This window comes from Bemisia tabaci, chromosome 6 (genome assembly GCF_918797505.1).
Source record: "Bemisia tabaci chromosome 6, PGI_BMITA_v3".
NCBI lineage: Eukaryota > Metazoa > Arthropoda > Insecta > Hemiptera > Aleyrodidae > Bemisia > Bemisia tabaci.
Genome location: NC_092798.1, coordinates 4,896,250 through 4,912,457, shown reverse-complemented (window position 1 = coordinate 4,912,457; position 16,208 = coordinate 4,896,250). Strand labels below are relative to the sequence as shown.

Here is a 16,208-nt window from a genome sequence, read left to right as displayed (position 1 = left end):
GGGTCCTATGACATTTTCCTCTAAGATTGAAAGTTTTAAAGTAAAATGAGGAGAAAGGTCGCTGATCATAAGAATTTTTGCCTGCGCCCTTTTTAAAACCCTTATTTTTGGTCACGAAAATTATTTTTTCGAAAATTTTGTGTAATGAACCGATAGGAAATTTTACGGCCGTTATTTCGGGTCCTATGACATTTTCCTCTAAGATTGAAAGTTTAAAAGTAAAACGAGGAGGAAGGTCGCTGATCGTAAGAATTCTAGCCGCGGCTTCTCTCCTCAGTGAGCCGGTGCGAGAAAAACGAGTCCAGTGGTTGAGGCGGATTTCTGGCCAAACTTCGTGAACGATCGACTATAGCTGTGTCCCCGTAAGAAGCTATGGTAATGAATCGATAGTGCGATAGTCGAACAATCGCATTCGAGACGAGTATTCGATATTCGTCCAGCTGTTTGAAATTCAACATGGCAACCAGCCATGCATTTTCCTGCGCGATCACGGCCGGACTTCAGATCGCTCAATTAATTTTGATTTATGTAATTACCAGCCGTTAAAACTGTCATCTTCTCTGCTCATTTAGAAGTATTTCACCAATTCGAGACAATCTGCCACAACACTCCGAGTGGGAGTCCCTCTGTTTGCCTATCCCTCTTTCCTTTTTCTCATAATATTTCCCACTCCATTTCCATTGGTCTTTTGCGTTTTTGTATTTAAATCAAAGAGAATTATTATAAAAGGTTATAGTGTGTAATCTTCCGTATCATTATTTCCTGTTTTTTGCAATCCTATATTGAAATCAATTCGGGTGGCAGAGCTGTTGAAAATTCCGGGAACCGCGAAACTTTTTCTTCTTTGTTCACTATCACTATCAACTATCAGCAAACCAAAACAAACGAAACACCACATGTGGGATTTTTCACAATTCACAGTGATCTTGTTTTTATTGCGCTGAAAACCATTGCTCATCCTTAAGCGTTATAAAACTCCATTGTTACTATCATATCCGAAGGAATTCGTGATCTGATAATTTATGGCTCACTCACTCGGACCAAGGAATACCGTCAGGAATGATGATTACCTGCTGGTGGCAAAAGTAGATAATGTAGCGAACTTGTCTAAAGTCCTAAAGGCTGTCAGTTTTCAAGAGGTAAATTTGAATTGATATATTTTCTACCTGAATCACATTCTCTGCTACAAATAACCTCATGGTTCAATTGTTTGCCTTTACAACAAGAGTGTGGACTTGTCATTCTGAGGGTTATTATTTTATGTAGCCTCAGAATTGAACGTTTCTCAGAAGTTTATTCGGTACGCAGTTTATTGCTCTGTGGAGGATCTTGAGTTGGAGTCATGAACCTCATTGAGTCCATGTAAAATAAATTTAAGCACTTCTAGACCGTAACCAAAGTTGGTCTGACGTCACTTTTACTTGTCAAGTAAATGCAAGAAGCAAGATGGTTGTTCTTCTGTTGCAGTTTTAAAGTGCTCAAACTTATGTGGCGTGGACTCGAGCATTTATGGTGATTTGACTGCACTGAAATTATGTTCAACATAACTGCATCATGGCTACCGCGAGTTGTCATATTCATCTAGAACTGTGCTTAAGGAATCCCAGATTCACACTCTCGTCAGGGTGATTCGTCAAGGTCAAGTGACGTGGTCGAATTGGTATGCAATATATCGCATTGATTAGGTAAAAAATCTTGGCAAATTTTGAATTTTTAGCCAATATAAGGACGATAGCCCCTGCGCATGAGCCTAAAGAATCATTCTTGACCTAAAAATTGGCGAAATTTAGAGAAATGAAAGCAGAATTGTGTTTGGATAAAAACCTTGCATTCAATTCAGCTATCGATCTCTTGGAATGCGAGGTTTTTTTTCAAATACTATTCTGCTTTCATTTCTCTGAATTTTGTCAATTTTTGGGTATAGAATGATTCTTTAGGCTCATGCGCAGAGGCTATCACCCTATTTTTTGCTAAAAATTCTAAATCTGCCGAGATTTTTGACCTAATTGATGCGATATATCGTATGCCAGTTCGACCACATCACTTGAGCTTGACAAATCACCTTCAAGTGCAGCTCTATGTAGAGTTACTCACATATTACTCATTATATAGCCTTCACTTTATTAAATCAGTCATCATATTTAGTAGAGCTGACAACTGTCAATGTTAATTATTTTATGCAGTCGCATTTTGATTCATGAGCCATTTGGATGGTGAGATGGCACTTTTCCCATTGTGTTCTAAAATTCAGTGTAAAACCGGTATTTTTATCCTGAGTCTTTTTAAGGGACTATTAATTTTTGATGAGCCCCCATATTGCAATAAGTAGTATCCATGAATTTTAGTGCATAATGGCAAAATCTCAATGTCATCACCTGCGAGCCTAAGTATCACATGCGCCATCTGTACGCAAGAACTAAGTTGCCAAGGCCTCAACCTTGTCCAATTTTTTACAGAAAAACTAATAGAAGAATTCATTTGAAACTTTTAACTTAAATTTTTTTGTTAACATTTTTAATTGCTCACTACCTAGTAGTGGTCTGGCACAGGCCGCACAGGTTCCAATCAAAATGCAATTTTGCCAGGAACGGATTATTTAGTATGCTCAGCAGCAATATAGATTCTGCTGCCGCAAAATAACTTTCTAATGTGTGGATGGAAAATCTTCCATTTTTTTCAAAGTTTCTTAAATTTGTTTTTTTCATTTACAGACAGCCACTTGCTTTGCCTCTGAAAATGGTATCAAAATGGTGGTTGAAGATTCAAGATGCATCCAAGCCAGTGCCTTCGTTTGTGCAGATGTGTTTGAGGTACAACAAGAATTAGATAGGTTCATTGGTTTTTAAATTGAATTCTGAAAGAACCAGATTTGATTGACTACAGAATTATTGCCTTTCAGAATAGCTGCGGTACGAGGGGCGTTCAATGAGTAAGTATCTCCCCTCTCTAAAATCAATAGGAATGGACCAATTTTAATAAACTTGGGCTCAAAATCTTCCTTAGGATATACTGAGTTCAACAAAACAAATCGCAATAGAATCGGACCATGTGCGGCCGAACGTGAGCCGTTTGAACGCGCCGAGGTGCATGCTGCTCCCGCCGAATCCGCGGAGATTTGAAGTCCAAGACAAGAGAAGAGCTTCTCTGCCAACGCTTCAGTCGTTTATCACTGACGAAAAATCAAAGAAGTTTTTGTAGAATAAGGGGCTTACCTCACCTCTCCACATAACCAGCTCGACCCAAGCAGGTCTGATACTGATTGTGAGACTAAGAGAACAGTTTTTGGATACCTTGCGTGTAGAGTCCTTTCAACTGGCGAGGGATGAAAGTGTTGACGGCTTGTTTGACCTCCTCCACTGATTCAAAATGAACTCCCCCGAGTTCAGATTTTAGAAAGGGGAATAAATAGTGGTCTGTTTTGCCATTTATTACCGTATCTAAAATCTGAACCCGGGGGAGTTCATTTTGAATCAGTGGAAGAGGTCAAACAAGCCGTCAACACTTTCATCCCTCGCCAGTTGAAAGGACTCTACCCGCGTGTAAACTACCCCGCCATAAATGGCAAAACAGACCACTATTTATTCCCCTTTCTAAAATCTGAACTCGGGGGAGTTCATTTTGAATCAGTGGAGGAGGTCAAACAAGCCGTCAACACTTTCATCCCTCGCCAGTTGAAAGGACTCTACACGCAAGGTATCCAAAAACTGTTCTCTTAGTCTCACAATCAGTATCAGACCTGCTTGGGTCGAGCTGGTTATGTGGAGAGGTGAGGTAAGCCCCTTATTCTACAAAAACTTCTTTGATTTTTCGTCAGTGATAAACGACTGAAGCGTTGGCAGAGAAGCTCTTCTCTTGTCTTGGACTTCAAATCTCCGCGGATTCGGCGGGAGCGGCATGCACCTCGGCGCGTTCAAACGGCTCGCGTTCGGCCGCACATGGTCCGATTTTGTTGCGATTTGTTTTGTTGAACTCAGTATATCCAAAGGAAGATTTTGAGCCCAAGTTTTTTTTAAAATTGGTCCATTCCTATTGATTTTAGAGAGGGGGGATACTTACTTATTGAATGCCCCTCGTACAATTTATTGTCACCTGTGCGAAGGAATATATCTTGTCTATGCTGTTTTAGTATTTGTACTAACATTTTATTTTTTGTTGGGAGAACTGTCAAATGAATCTGCCTATGTCAGATGGTGATTTTTGTTTCGCCTTTAGGTGAACGAATAAAAGACTACAGAATTATTGTCTTTCAGACTAGCTGTGGTACAATTTATTGTCTCCTGTGCGAAGGAATATATCTTGTCTATGCTGTTTTAGTATTTGTACCAACATTTTATTTTTTGTTGGGAGAACTGTCAAATGAATCTGCCTACAACAGATGGTGATTTTTGTTTATGTTTGTGAGAAAAGACACTAAAATTTTCAGACTTTGTGAAAAAAAAAAAAAAAATTACACTCCACACTTAAAAAGTATAGGTAAGAGTAATGCTAATGCCTACTCAACCCTCCACTCTTCCTCATGCAGAGCTCTTATTCTACCCCCAAATCCATGGGGAGATTGAATAATCTTACCATCAAAATGCTGGTTTCACTGTCAATTCTTTACAGAAGCTATTTTTAAATCTAGAGGCCTGTTTCAGTTCGCTATTCTGAAAAATCTCCAAAAGAATAAGCTATTTTACATTTTTTGATGAGCGATATCTCCCTTAATATTGAATCTAGAAATTTGGTGCCTGAACAGATCTAATATTTTTTGCTTTTTTTCGTGTTACAGGATTATGAAGTAAAAGAAGATCCTGTAATTTTTCGAGTGAATCTGTCCACTTTAATTGAATGTCTCACCATTTTTGATGGGATTTCATCAACACCTGGTGCGAGCACTGCTGTTAAGCTGAAGTACAGGCAACATGGAGCCCCTTTGCAAGTTTTGTACGTTGATCTTTATTTCTTTTTTTATATTTCAATCAAATGTTTAAGACTCAAAACTGCACTTAACAAATCTGGAAATATGTTAGCAATTATTCAGCAGCTCCAGTCCAGGTCAAAAAACTGCCCCTTGCAAAATTAAATAGCTGAAGTCCTGGTGGTTTTTTCAAAGATAAAGAAATAACATTTTCTTATAACCGGGCAATATCACCCTCGATTTTTTGTAACTTCCATTTTCAGAAAGTTTCGCAAATAGATCCTGTCTATTTGCAATGATACTGTGTATCATACCGTCCATAAATCCATGTTTATCTTTTTCAGATTAGAGGAAGAAGGGTACATCACTGACTGTTCCCTGAAAACAATGGAGGCTTTTGAGTTATTGGACTTTGATCTTCCTCCATCTTCGGTCTTGAATAAATTGATTCTCCGGTCTCAGAGTTTTCACGAAGACATTTGTGATCTAGATCCCTCCTCTGAGTTTGTCGAAATTTTTATGTCTCCTGATCCCCCTTACTTTAAAATTAAAACGGTTGGAAATTGGACAGAATGCAATGTAAGTAGTATCACTAATACCCTGACATTTTGAGATATTTAGACCCAAACAAGAATGAATTCTTCATTGTTTGCTGGGAATCGAAATCATTATAGACCTTGAGAAATATTAATCTTGGAGTTTATAGTTCATGGTTTGTGGATTTTAGAGAACAATAAATAAATAAATAAATGTATTTAATTCCATCACCATGATTAATTACTATGCAAGCAAAGGGTGTAAATCTAAAAACCATGGATATTTTTTTAATATTTTCTCGAAAAATGTAACTTTGGATTAATTTCTCCATCTTAACATCTTAAATCTTTGAATGAGATCAAATACTCAAAAATTACCGATGTTACACAAACTTAATTGTGGCAGTAGACTAAGCAGTTTTGGAAGTAGAAGTGTTGATGAGCTATTCATTTCTTTCTAGGTGAAAATCAATAAAAACAGTGACATGGTCGAGACTTTCCAATGTCAAGACACATCTCGCGGCAGGTACTGAATGAATATTTCCATTAATTTTTTCCCACTTTATAAAGTAACTTTTCTTTAAAATGCATTGTTCCCTGAAATTCTCTCCCATTCCTAATTTTTTTTTTCTTCCTACTCAGGAGAAAACCATGGAGTCCATTTCACCACTCAGAATTTTACATGATTAAATTATTGACATCTTAACATTTCAGATTAAAAATTTTAATATTATTTTAATTTTAATAAATAATTGAATTGAGGCACTGGATGCAAAAAGGGCATTTCTCGGTTGCAGTGTTTCAGTGTCTCAGAGTCTCATCACAGTGTTTCAGAGTCTCATCTAATATTTCATTCATTGTAAGGAAAGTGAATGCATCTATTTCACTAAAAATTCTATCGAATATTCCTTATGACTCCACAATTTTCTATAGAAAGAATTCTGGAAAAATCACCCTTTGAATTCTTCTCCAAGGGATTAATTCGCAACAGAGATTCTGAAACACCGCAATCGAGAAGTGCCCTTTTCGCATCCAGCGCCTCAATTAGGAGATTAATTTAAATATTTTTCTTTTATCTCCCCTTCTTTTCAAAATAATTCCTGTTCCAAAGGGGAGTGCAAGGATGCAGAAAGTTCTCTGCTTTCACATTTTTAGAGGCAGCCCTCACATTTTTTGAGATTGCTTTCACATTGCTGTCCACGTGAGACTGTGTGCTTCACTATTTACATTGTATAAAAGAGCTAGTTACACCGTTTCCGTCGCCAAAAGTAATGAGCTTTTTTTCCTAATGGGCCTGTCGCAAACTTTTGCTGGAGCAAAAATAAGAGTTGTTTCCTATAGAGAATGTCTCTAAAATCTCGATGAGAGCATTGTCGAAGTCTGAATTGCACTCCTTACTTCACAGTTTGCATAAAAAACTTGCGTTTTTTCGATCTTCCCGCCTCAAAAACGATACCACGACACAGGTGAACATTTCGTTAGAGGAGCCATTCCATCCAACCCCTGCTCACAAAGATACTACGCAATATGCAACGTAGTCAACGCCAATTCTGTAGTATCCTTTTTGAAGTGGGAAGCTTTAAAAAACGCACATTTCTTACGCAGATTGTGAAGTTAGGAAGTGCATTTCACAGTTCGCTGATGTGCTCATTGTGATTTTTGAGGCAGTATCCATAAGGAACAACTCTTATTTTGGCTTTAGCAAAAGTTTGCAACAGGCCCATTGTTAGATCCTAATCAAGTGTGTCTGTTCTAGGTATAAGTATACACAGATCAAACCCATGCTGAAACCACTGGCAGTGTCGGATAAAGTTTCAATACGAACTGACTGTGAGGGTCTCCTTTGCTTTCAGTTCATGATACACACTGAAAACAAACAGTTGTGCTACGTTGAATACTTCGTAAGTAATTCTTTTATTGTGAGCCACTCTTTCATTGTTGGTACCTATCCATGGTGTCTAGACCAGGAAAATCCGGTATTCATCAGGGTTGAAAAATTTGAAAGGAAAATCAGGGAATCTGCTGCAGAAACCGGGAATTTCTTCTTCTACCGCTTTGAGACTTAGACTTAAATTTCATTTGAATTTTCTCCAGGTTTTTGTTTTACTATAGTCATTTGCCGCAAATTTTGGAAGTTTAATACTGAGATTGTTCATGTGCCAGAATAAATTTTTGAAAGGAAATTTTAAGTATCTATTGTTATCAAGGTTAATGTTATTGTACCCAGGCCGCCACTGTTGACCTTTTGAATGACATATTTAAAACTCAAATCATCATAATAATAGAGAATCTAGATTGACGGTAAGGCAAGTCAAACCATCAGTTCATGAAACTGCATCACCTATTAGTTCATGAATTGGACTACATTTTGCAATTAGGAACTATAATTTCTGGCTCAGTTTAGAAACAACATATCAACCATCAGTTTCCTCATGCACATACGTGTTTTTACAGATAAGCCGGACATTATAGTTCAGAATTGCAAAATGTAGTCCAATTAGGTTCTCTTTACTTTTGTAAAATTCAAAAAATGGAGTAAAATTAAACCCAGTTTTTCTTTTTCCTAATCATCCAAAATATCTTGAGAGATTCCAATGTGCATGATCAAAAAAATCATGAACAAGTCTTTGTGCTTTGTGCCAAACCACTTTATTTTCTAAACCATTGAGGTTTTGATGAAGAGATTAAGGTTGCAAACTATCCAGTTGAGACTATTAAAAATCATGTCTCTGGTCGCAGTATGTTCTATGGAGACAAAATCTTTGCAATAGCAAGCTGTGAGACACAGGGCAGCACTTTTGCCCTTCATCTGGATTCTAACTTTGTACAGTATTGTCAGATTAAACACAGTTCGCATAACAACAAAACAGACATATGCAGACGACATACTGATCGTCCTTCTGCGCTATGAAAAAAAGTCTTAGAAAGAGATTCGCTTAAAATATAACGACTATTCCACATTGCTCTGATAGGAAAAATTGATGTTTTGATAAAAGAATTCACAACTTTTGTTGTTTTCCATACTGAATGGACATTTTTAAAGCATTTCCTCTCAATTTTCCTTCCCAGTGCACTCCTGTCATTGATGAACCTGAAGATTGAAAAGAAGCAAACAGGCGCGGAAAAAACGGATGCAGACTACATTGTTTTCCTGAACAGTGAGCACTCGGTGAGTTTCTTCCCTTTGAAGCATGTCCAAATTTTATCGCAACACAACTGTAGATGAGGTATCAAAAATCATTGAAATATAATGTTTAAGAGAAAGGAACATTTATCCGCTTACCACAGAGGAAATCAAAAATCATTTTAGAAGCTAACCAACCACCGATCTGTGCCTGTTCGCTTGTATGTCTATCTGCCTTTGTTCATTGTATCTTAGCCTTGCCAGGCTTATCTGTACATTTTGGATAATTTACGCTCTAGATAATGTGAAAGTTTTCTTGCTGCTTGCCAAATAACTGCACCTGTCATAACTACTCTTTGGCTGGTAGGATATTTTAACCAGTCTCGTCGAAATAGCCAGTCCTAAGCCTTAACTAATGAGTGTTTCCAGTTGCGCCTTATGATTCTTTACCATCCTTCCCAGAATCAAATATTCAATTCAATCAATCAGTTAAAATCTGATCCCTGGTAATTTGAAGTCCATCCGGTCTGCATCTATCTCACCACTCCAAAACTCCAGGAATGTATTTATCTACTAATGACTGGTAGTAAGGCATCAATTCTTCTATGTCTGGTATTTCTGAGCCCTTGGTGTACAAGTCATATTTACTGAAAAAAGACAAATGAATTCTCTGTTAGTCATGAATATGTAGTATTCATATTGTTGATTTTTGAAACAATCATTAAAGTTCATTAATTTAAATAACCATAAGACATGCCTTTAGCATGGTTACAGAAACAGGAGTGAAAAGTATAAGTACAGAGAGGATCTACAAGCAAAATTGAGTGATATCAGTCAGCCCAGTATTTAACTCTTTTTTTGGCTTTCTGCCCTCCTTTCTGTGAATTCGTTTTTAAATATATCATTAGCCCCTTTTCACCATCAAAATTTTGAAATTTACTGCACCTCAAATCATGGAGCCTTGAGGTACTGCGAGCCCCTTACCAATGGGCCTTTAGACAAGGTATGAGTTAAAGCACTACTCAAAGTGTTGTCTCTTCAAAATTTCATGACAATAACAAATCACACAACTAGAAGTCAGGAAATCAACTTCTAAATAATATATAAGGGTTTTCATTTAACATTAGTCGAATGGCAGAAGTACAATAACGTCATTTGTATGATTTGACTTCCATTTGATCTGTGTTAAAAATACTTGTTAATATCTTTTCTGGGAGTGGATTACCAACCTTCTTGTTGTGGGAATCATTTTCTTCATAAGATTTTGTGGCGAAAACATGTAGAGTTTCTCTCTAGTTCAGACCATATTTAGTGGCCTATAGAGACATTAATCACCCTTACACAAGAGTACAGCAAGAGTGATACTGTTTTTTTCTCAGGTTGTTTTCTTAGAAGACCTCTCTTTCAAATCAATCTCTCGAAATGCTTTAGTTTGTTATGTATTTAAAAAACATTCTGCAGAAGTCGCTTTTTTGAGAAGCGGGACATGGAAGTCTTAAATGTCCAAACTTTCTGTTTTTGTTAAATAAACTTAAATCATTAATTTTGCTGTAAGGAATGTGTCTAAATTCATGTTACCTTGTGACTGAATATTTTTAAAATAATATAAAATAAAAAATAGTGTACTTTTCCTTCGGAAAATACACTAAAAGGAACTTCTACGAAAATCCTAATTCAGTAAAATTGCTATTTTGGTACTTAATTCTTATTTTGAGGCCACTCACTTGAACCGCTTTACCCAGTTTTTCATTTGCTCATCATCAGAGCCGCATAAGTGCTGGTAATCGCCTCCAGTATGCCATGGGTAGAAAGAATGGTACCTGTAACAGAGTTGAAAGTGTCAGAAAAAGTGCATAATCATAGTTACCGCATCTTCTTTAGTTAATTTTTTGGGGGGGTGTGTTGTGGCAGTTGGAATTCTCTGGCTGCCTCCTAACAATTGAAAAGTCCGAAATTACTCCTGGAAAGTTTGCAAACTTCCACCAAGCAATTTGACTACGAAAGCACAGCGTATGCTACTTAGCTCTATGTCTGAAAGATGAATTGCTTTCTTGTAAAATTTTCATTGCCTTTCAAGCAACCGTAAATATGAGGAGCTAAGACCTGTCAAATTTAAGTTTGTACCTGTTATTCTGTCATCTTACTTTACATTTTTCTTGGACAGTTTTACAAATATAGATATTTATTTTGATAAAGTCTTACCTAATCATGTGTAAAGCCTGTTTTGGTAGTGTTGTTTTATTGTGAACGAGAACCTGGTAAAGATATTCATCGTGCCCCCAAGACATCATAATATTGTCTAGTCCACAGTTCGGCGAATAAATTCCATATTTTGAGCTGAAATTCGTTCATAAAAAAAGGAAAAAAATCGTCAGTAAGAGTTTATATTACTTCTTTTTTTTAGAGGGACGGCGAGTGAATACTAAACTGTAGATTATATAAAAAAAGCAGGATCTTAAAGTCTCCTAGATTTGCATCTGTGATTACATATCAAAGGGTCTCCCAAAAATATGACCACATGGTAGAACAAATGATTGAAAATTTGAACGTAGTTATGCTTAAAGGAACTATGTTTATGGGGTTTGGGTGTAACATTATTCCTTGAAGCATACACATGTCCATTTGATTCCAGCCTTTCCAAATGTACGTATTTTAATCTACAGGAATCATCTATATTGCAACATGGGCCTTGTCATGCATGTATTCTTATGGGTTTCAAGGCTGTAGTCACAGCGAAGGTAGCTCTTTTTGATTTAAATATGTCCAAATAAGCTTAAGAAAATCCCTCGTCATGATAACTGAAAGTTCTATCTAACTACAACTGCAATTTGCATCTATTATCCAATGAATGTTAGTCATATTGACAATGAAACTGGAGGTATGCGTATCTCAGTTTGCGACTTCACAGACTTCCTGTTATAATTTTTTTTTCAAGTGGAAAAATACTCAACTTCTTTTCTTGAAAACTGCCCGGATTTTCTTCTCTATGTGAAAAACGTTCTGTGGAAAATTCAAACCATAGCGTTGGTTTGTTCTCCTTTGATTAAAAAAAAATGGAAGCAGAGATTTTGAAACACTGCAAACGAGGTACACGCTCCTGCAGTTTCACAGTCCATGTGCTCTGATCTACTCAATATTTCATCGCTTCTCTGATGTAAGGGCATATTTCTATTTTCACATGAGCTGCGAAAAGCATAGAGTCATAAGTAGCAGAGGGCTCTTTTGCAAATTGAGGTTCACCTTCATTTTATAGTGGCGATGATTTATGGCAGAATTTGACTTTTCCCAAACGTCAACATCTAGCTTGTCTCTCTCTTGCAAAGATACATTTTGATAATGGATATGAATAATTTGCATACCTTTGTTATGTGTTACAACAGTTGAAAAATGGAAGGAATCTTGAGACTATAGAAAATTACCATTTTAACAAGACCTGTCTAACTTACTTGTATAAAGGGTTTTTGGCATCCTTATTATGCTCAAAACTGGTATGACGGTATACAATTGAGGGTCCCCAGCTACAACCCACAGGAAAAGTATCGCCCACAACAGCCCATTGTGGCTCACCGTAAAACACCATCACCTACAGAAACAAAATAATTCCAAGAAAGAAATGAAACATCAGCTTACATATTCAGCGTTTTCATATAGAGCGCTTAAGTATGAATAGATATCCTTTACCTTTTTGTCATGATCACTGAGTGATCCTAGTCTCTCAGCAATAACCACTTAAATGCTTCGAAAAATCCATCATTAGCTTTAATTAAGCCTCAACATTTTCATTTTCGCCCTTGATATGTAATATCAATTTTTGAAGTCCAATCAAGAATCTGGGCATAAAATATTAATCAAGGTAATTTTATATAGTTTTGTCAATGAAAATTGACAAAGCCCACTGCTTCACACCATAAATCAATGCTGCGTTTTTTCATTTTTCTGTTCGTTTGTTATCAACGTTTTCCTTTTGGTTAGCAACCTCGGTGAGATTGTTGCTAATAATCCTCAAGCCTTTTCAGATAACAACGCCATTCTCTGAGATATTCTGAGCTTGTACAATTTTTCTCAATAACTATAAAAAAAACATTAATCAATTTTGGAGTAAAGAATTGAATTTCCCAGGTCAGTATGTCCATTAGACACTGGCACTGACTTCAGCAATGATTACTCCACTGTTTTGAGAGCAATGGAACTAAACCCTTTCAACAGATTATGCACTAGAAAGATGCATACCTTTCCAAGGTCATGGATAAGTCCTGTCAGTTGGAACCAGTCATCATTGGGGTAGTCTTGACGTATACGTTCAGCAGTTTGGAAGGCATGAACAATATTGGGTATATCAACATCCGGGTCGCTTTCATCGACGAGCTCATTAAGTCGCACCAGTGCTTCAAAAATAGTCGCTTTGAATGTGTTGAATTTGAGCCACCTCTCATGCTTGCCTTTTAAAATAGGAAAAACTTATTTTAAACTTTGGCAAAAGCGTGAGAGAGAAACCAAGAGGCGCTATATGTGATCACATAGATCAAAAATTGAAAAAAAGATCATGAGGAAGAGGTGACTGCTCCCTTTATAAAGTTAGCTACTGCATTTGTCGCATGATGCGGCCTATTTTTCTGATTGGCTGAAAGGAATTCAACTCTTCAAGTATTATTGATCAAGCAATTAAAGCTTATCATGATTGTAACATGATAGCTGTGGAACAAAACGAAATTGAAAGAAATTGATTACTTTTCAGCTTGGAAGAAAGAAATAACTAAATTTATGGAATTTTGATGAAAGGGGTTGGTAGTTTAAGAAATGTGAAAAATAGATCTGAAAAATATGAGAAAGTCCTATTTAAAAGGATTCGAAGAAGATAAGCAGTCTCAAGTATTAAGCAGTCTCAAGTATTAAGCAGTCTCAAGTATTTTTATTTTTGGTTTTTTTCCCCCAGAAACTACAAGTTGATTAAGCATCAAACATTTTTTTTATAAAATTGCAGCAAATTTTGTAATTTTTTTTTTTTGAACCTCTAACATTTTTGACCCATTTCTTCTCACCTCGAACAAAATCCACTGTTTGGTATGTGTGCATTTCAGTGTAGGTTTGATGAACACGTTTTTTGATCGGGTCATCCTCATCGGTAGAGTAGTCGCGGTAGTGACCAACTGGTTTTGAGGCAAACTCTGCCTCAGGCCTCAATAATTCTGACACATCCAGAATGGCTACTCTTCCCTGTAAATTTATTGTTATTAATGCTTTATTGTAGGCAGAAATAGTCTTTCTTCAGACACATTGTCATGTCAAAATTACAAAGGTAAATCATAGCTTTTTCCTATGAATGTACAGGGGGTAAGCTCATACAAATTCAAAAAAGAATACCTCTTAGACCTTGAAATTTTCGGATCAAGTTAAGAATTTTAAAAATGATTTTCAGTTGGACGTATGGTCTGTTAGCAAAAATTATAACTCTCTTATCATTCGTATGCTTAAAATTCACAAAGATTCAGGAAATTTTGCAGTCCTTGAAAAATTGTCACCTTGATACAGGAGTCTAAACTTAAAATATTGATTAATTTTGTATTTTAAGTGGACCACATTTTGCAATTAGAAACTAAAATGTCTGGCTCATTTATGAAACCACTCAAGTACAGGGGGAAACGAATGGTACATATGTTATTAAAAACTAAGCCAGAAATTGTAGTTCCTAATTGCAAAATGAAGTCCAAATATCAGTGTTAACCTGTGAAATCTCGTACTTCAAAGAATCTCTCTGCTTCATCTTCTACATTCTTATGTTTTGTCCCATTACTCGAGTATTTTTGAATTCATCTGTGATTAAATTTATACCAAAATTAAGTTGGAAGCCGCACAATAAAACATTTAACTCATTAAAATATTTAACGTAAAAAACAAAGAAGTCAGGAATTATAAGAAACATTTACTCTCTAGGAAAAAGCGTAGTAAAATCAAATAGCTAATTATCTGAATAATTTAAAAAAATTATTTCAACAAAAATTGGTCAATCTTTAAAAAATGTTATTACAAGAACTTAAAGGCTTATCGATACAGTTCTCAGTTACGATGAGCCCATTAGGTGTTGTTACTTCCATCTCTCTTTCACAAGTACGCCAGAGGGATTTTTTAAAATGCATCCTATCTATTAGAATAAATACCTAATCTTTATTTTGTAAAATGAATATTTCTTCTCTGGATTTTTTACTTTCTTGCTCCCCCTTTTTTTGCTTTTTTTTAAAACATAGAAACTGGAATTTTGCAAATTGAAATCCAATTTTATGCTATCAAATCAAATCTCGTCAAAGAAATATAAAACACAGTACTCACAGGAGAGGGATGTGGGGCAGAATTGTGCTCCAAAATTTTCATCTTGTCAAATTTCTACAATCGATGCACTCTGTCAAACAAAACAATTGCAACTGACTTCAAGTCAACTGACATCAATGTTAACTTTTTTCCTCCTTGATCATGTCCAATTGATTTATCACCCAATTTTTAATCACGGAATTTGTGCTTTGTACCCCCCACCCTCCTCCATCTCCTATCATATACTAGCCTCCCCCCTCCTCCCATAACCGTCCATTTAGCAGTATATCTTGACCCGCCATAATCTCTTGTCGTCATCCTGACGTTATATCTAACGAATCATCATACAGTACTACCGTGCTGAAGAAATCGCCGTATGAATCCTGAGATGTTGCCCAATTTCGTCCGATTAAGTACGAATTTCTCAGGAAAATGGTGCCTTTTTTCCTTCGAAATTTTTAGAGCCTTTTTTTGCTATTGCATCCATCGCATTCGACATTTTCAAGGAAAACTATTCGTAGCTTTCATTTATAACAATCGTTTTATCGGGGTTTTGGCAACCTGCGAATGTTCATACGTCGTTCCTCCCAAGCAAGGCAGAGAACATAACAGTCAAATAGCTTTTAATCATAGCTCACTGTTGCTAAGTTATTCAGTTCTCAAAGTGTTTTGCGTTACCTAGTTTTTTCATCTTCGTGATTTTTAAGCCGTCCGATTCGTGAAATAAATGAAAGTTTCAGGTGAAAACACTCATAACTTTCGTCAAAATTAAATGTTTTACCTGGAGAAATTTGGCAACGTTCGACTGTCCATATGGTGTTTTTGCTTAACATGATAGTAATGAGCTTTTCGTGGTCGGCACTTTTTCGTCTCTCTTTCCTAAATGATAAGGCACCCCCTCCCCTCCATGAACGGATACCCGCTCTTTCGCGCGAAAATAGCTCAGTCGCGAAACAGTGGCCTTTGACTGCCTTTGACCCGGTCTTATCTCATGCTTACTGTGTCAAAGGCTCCGTTTTTTTCGTTTTTGTTTTGATCGCTCGATTGTTATGATGCTAGTTCTGCCGCGCGAAGGAAGAACGCCGTATGAACATTCGAGAGTTGCCAAATTTCCTTTGATAAAATCTTTATTTTGAAGAAAGTTATGAATATTTCCTTTTGAAAATGCCAGGAATTTTAGGAGAAATTGCTAACAAAATTATCTGAAAAATTGAAAGGAAAATATTCATAAGTTTACCAGGAAATTCGTGTTTTATAAATGGAAATTTGGCAGCGCCTGAAGATTCATACGGCGCGGCGTTTTTACTTAGCACGGCAAAGTTGCAGAACGTCAACGGCAAAGGGT

At 36.5% G+C, this 16,208-nt stretch overlaps 2 protein-coding genes across 4 annotated transcripts in view; one reads left to right on the top strand and one right to left on the bottom strand.

The window, feature by feature from the left end:
- Positions 1 to 57: 57 nt before the first annotated feature.
- The window catches only part of Rad1 (Radiation insensitive 1), a 23,860-nt gene continuing 7,709 nt past the window's right edge, over positions 58 to 16,208 (top strand). Inside the window, exons 1-7 of one of the 3 annotated variants that reach the window (XR_011900040.1) lie at positions 58 to 1,139; positions 2,712 to 2,810; positions 4,772 to 4,926; positions 5,245 to 5,479; positions 5,898 to 5,962; positions 7,193 to 7,337; positions 8,506 to 8,605. Coding sequence is in view for 1 of the 3 variants with exons in the window: in XM_072301465.1 (XP_072157566.1) it covers positions 1,023 to 1,139; positions 2,712 to 2,810; positions 4,772 to 4,926; positions 5,245 to 5,479; positions 5,898 to 5,962; positions 7,193 to 7,337; positions 8,506 to 8,538 (849 nt within the window). In the remaining 2 variants the exon portion in view is untranslated. Of the gene's footprint in view, positions 1,140 to 2,711; positions 2,811 to 4,771; positions 4,927 to 5,244; positions 5,480 to 5,897; positions 5,963 to 7,192; positions 7,338 to 8,505; positions 8,637 to 16,208 lie in introns of those variants that run through there. The other 2 variants (XR_011900039.1, XM_072301465.1) reach the window with 2 other exon arrangements.
- Miox (Myo-inositol oxygenase) lies at positions 8,063 to 15,024 on the bottom strand. Its single transcript, XM_019053534.2, has 7 exons — positions 14,885 to 15,024; positions 13,600 to 13,774; positions 12,791 to 12,999; positions 12,007 to 12,143; positions 10,763 to 10,897; positions 10,285 to 10,380; positions 8,063 to 9,207 (listed from the first exon to the last, which is right to left on the bottom strand). The coding sequence occupies exons 1-7, from the start codon at positions 14,924 to 14,926 to the stop codon at positions 9,099 to 9,101; spliced, it is 903 nt and encodes a 300-aa protein (XP_018909079.2). The 5' UTR covers positions 14,927 to 15,024; the 3' UTR covers positions 8,063 to 9,098.

What these genes read in the sequence shown, in the direction of transcription:
- Miox (XM_019053534.2), bottom strand. Translation starts at nt 14,926, where the DNA reads ATGAAAATTTTGGAGCACAATTCTGCCCCACATCCCTCTCCT. An exon ending in AACAGTGGATTTTGTTCGAG is followed by an intron (nt 13,000 to 13,599) that starts GTGAGAAGAAAT and finishes CTATTTTAAAAG; the next exon opens with GCAAGCATGAGAGGTGGCTC. An exon ending in GCCAAAAACCCTTTATACAA is followed by an intron (nt 10,898 to 12,006) that starts GTAAGTTAGACA and finishes AACGAATTTCAG; the next exon opens with CTCAAAATATGGAATTTATT.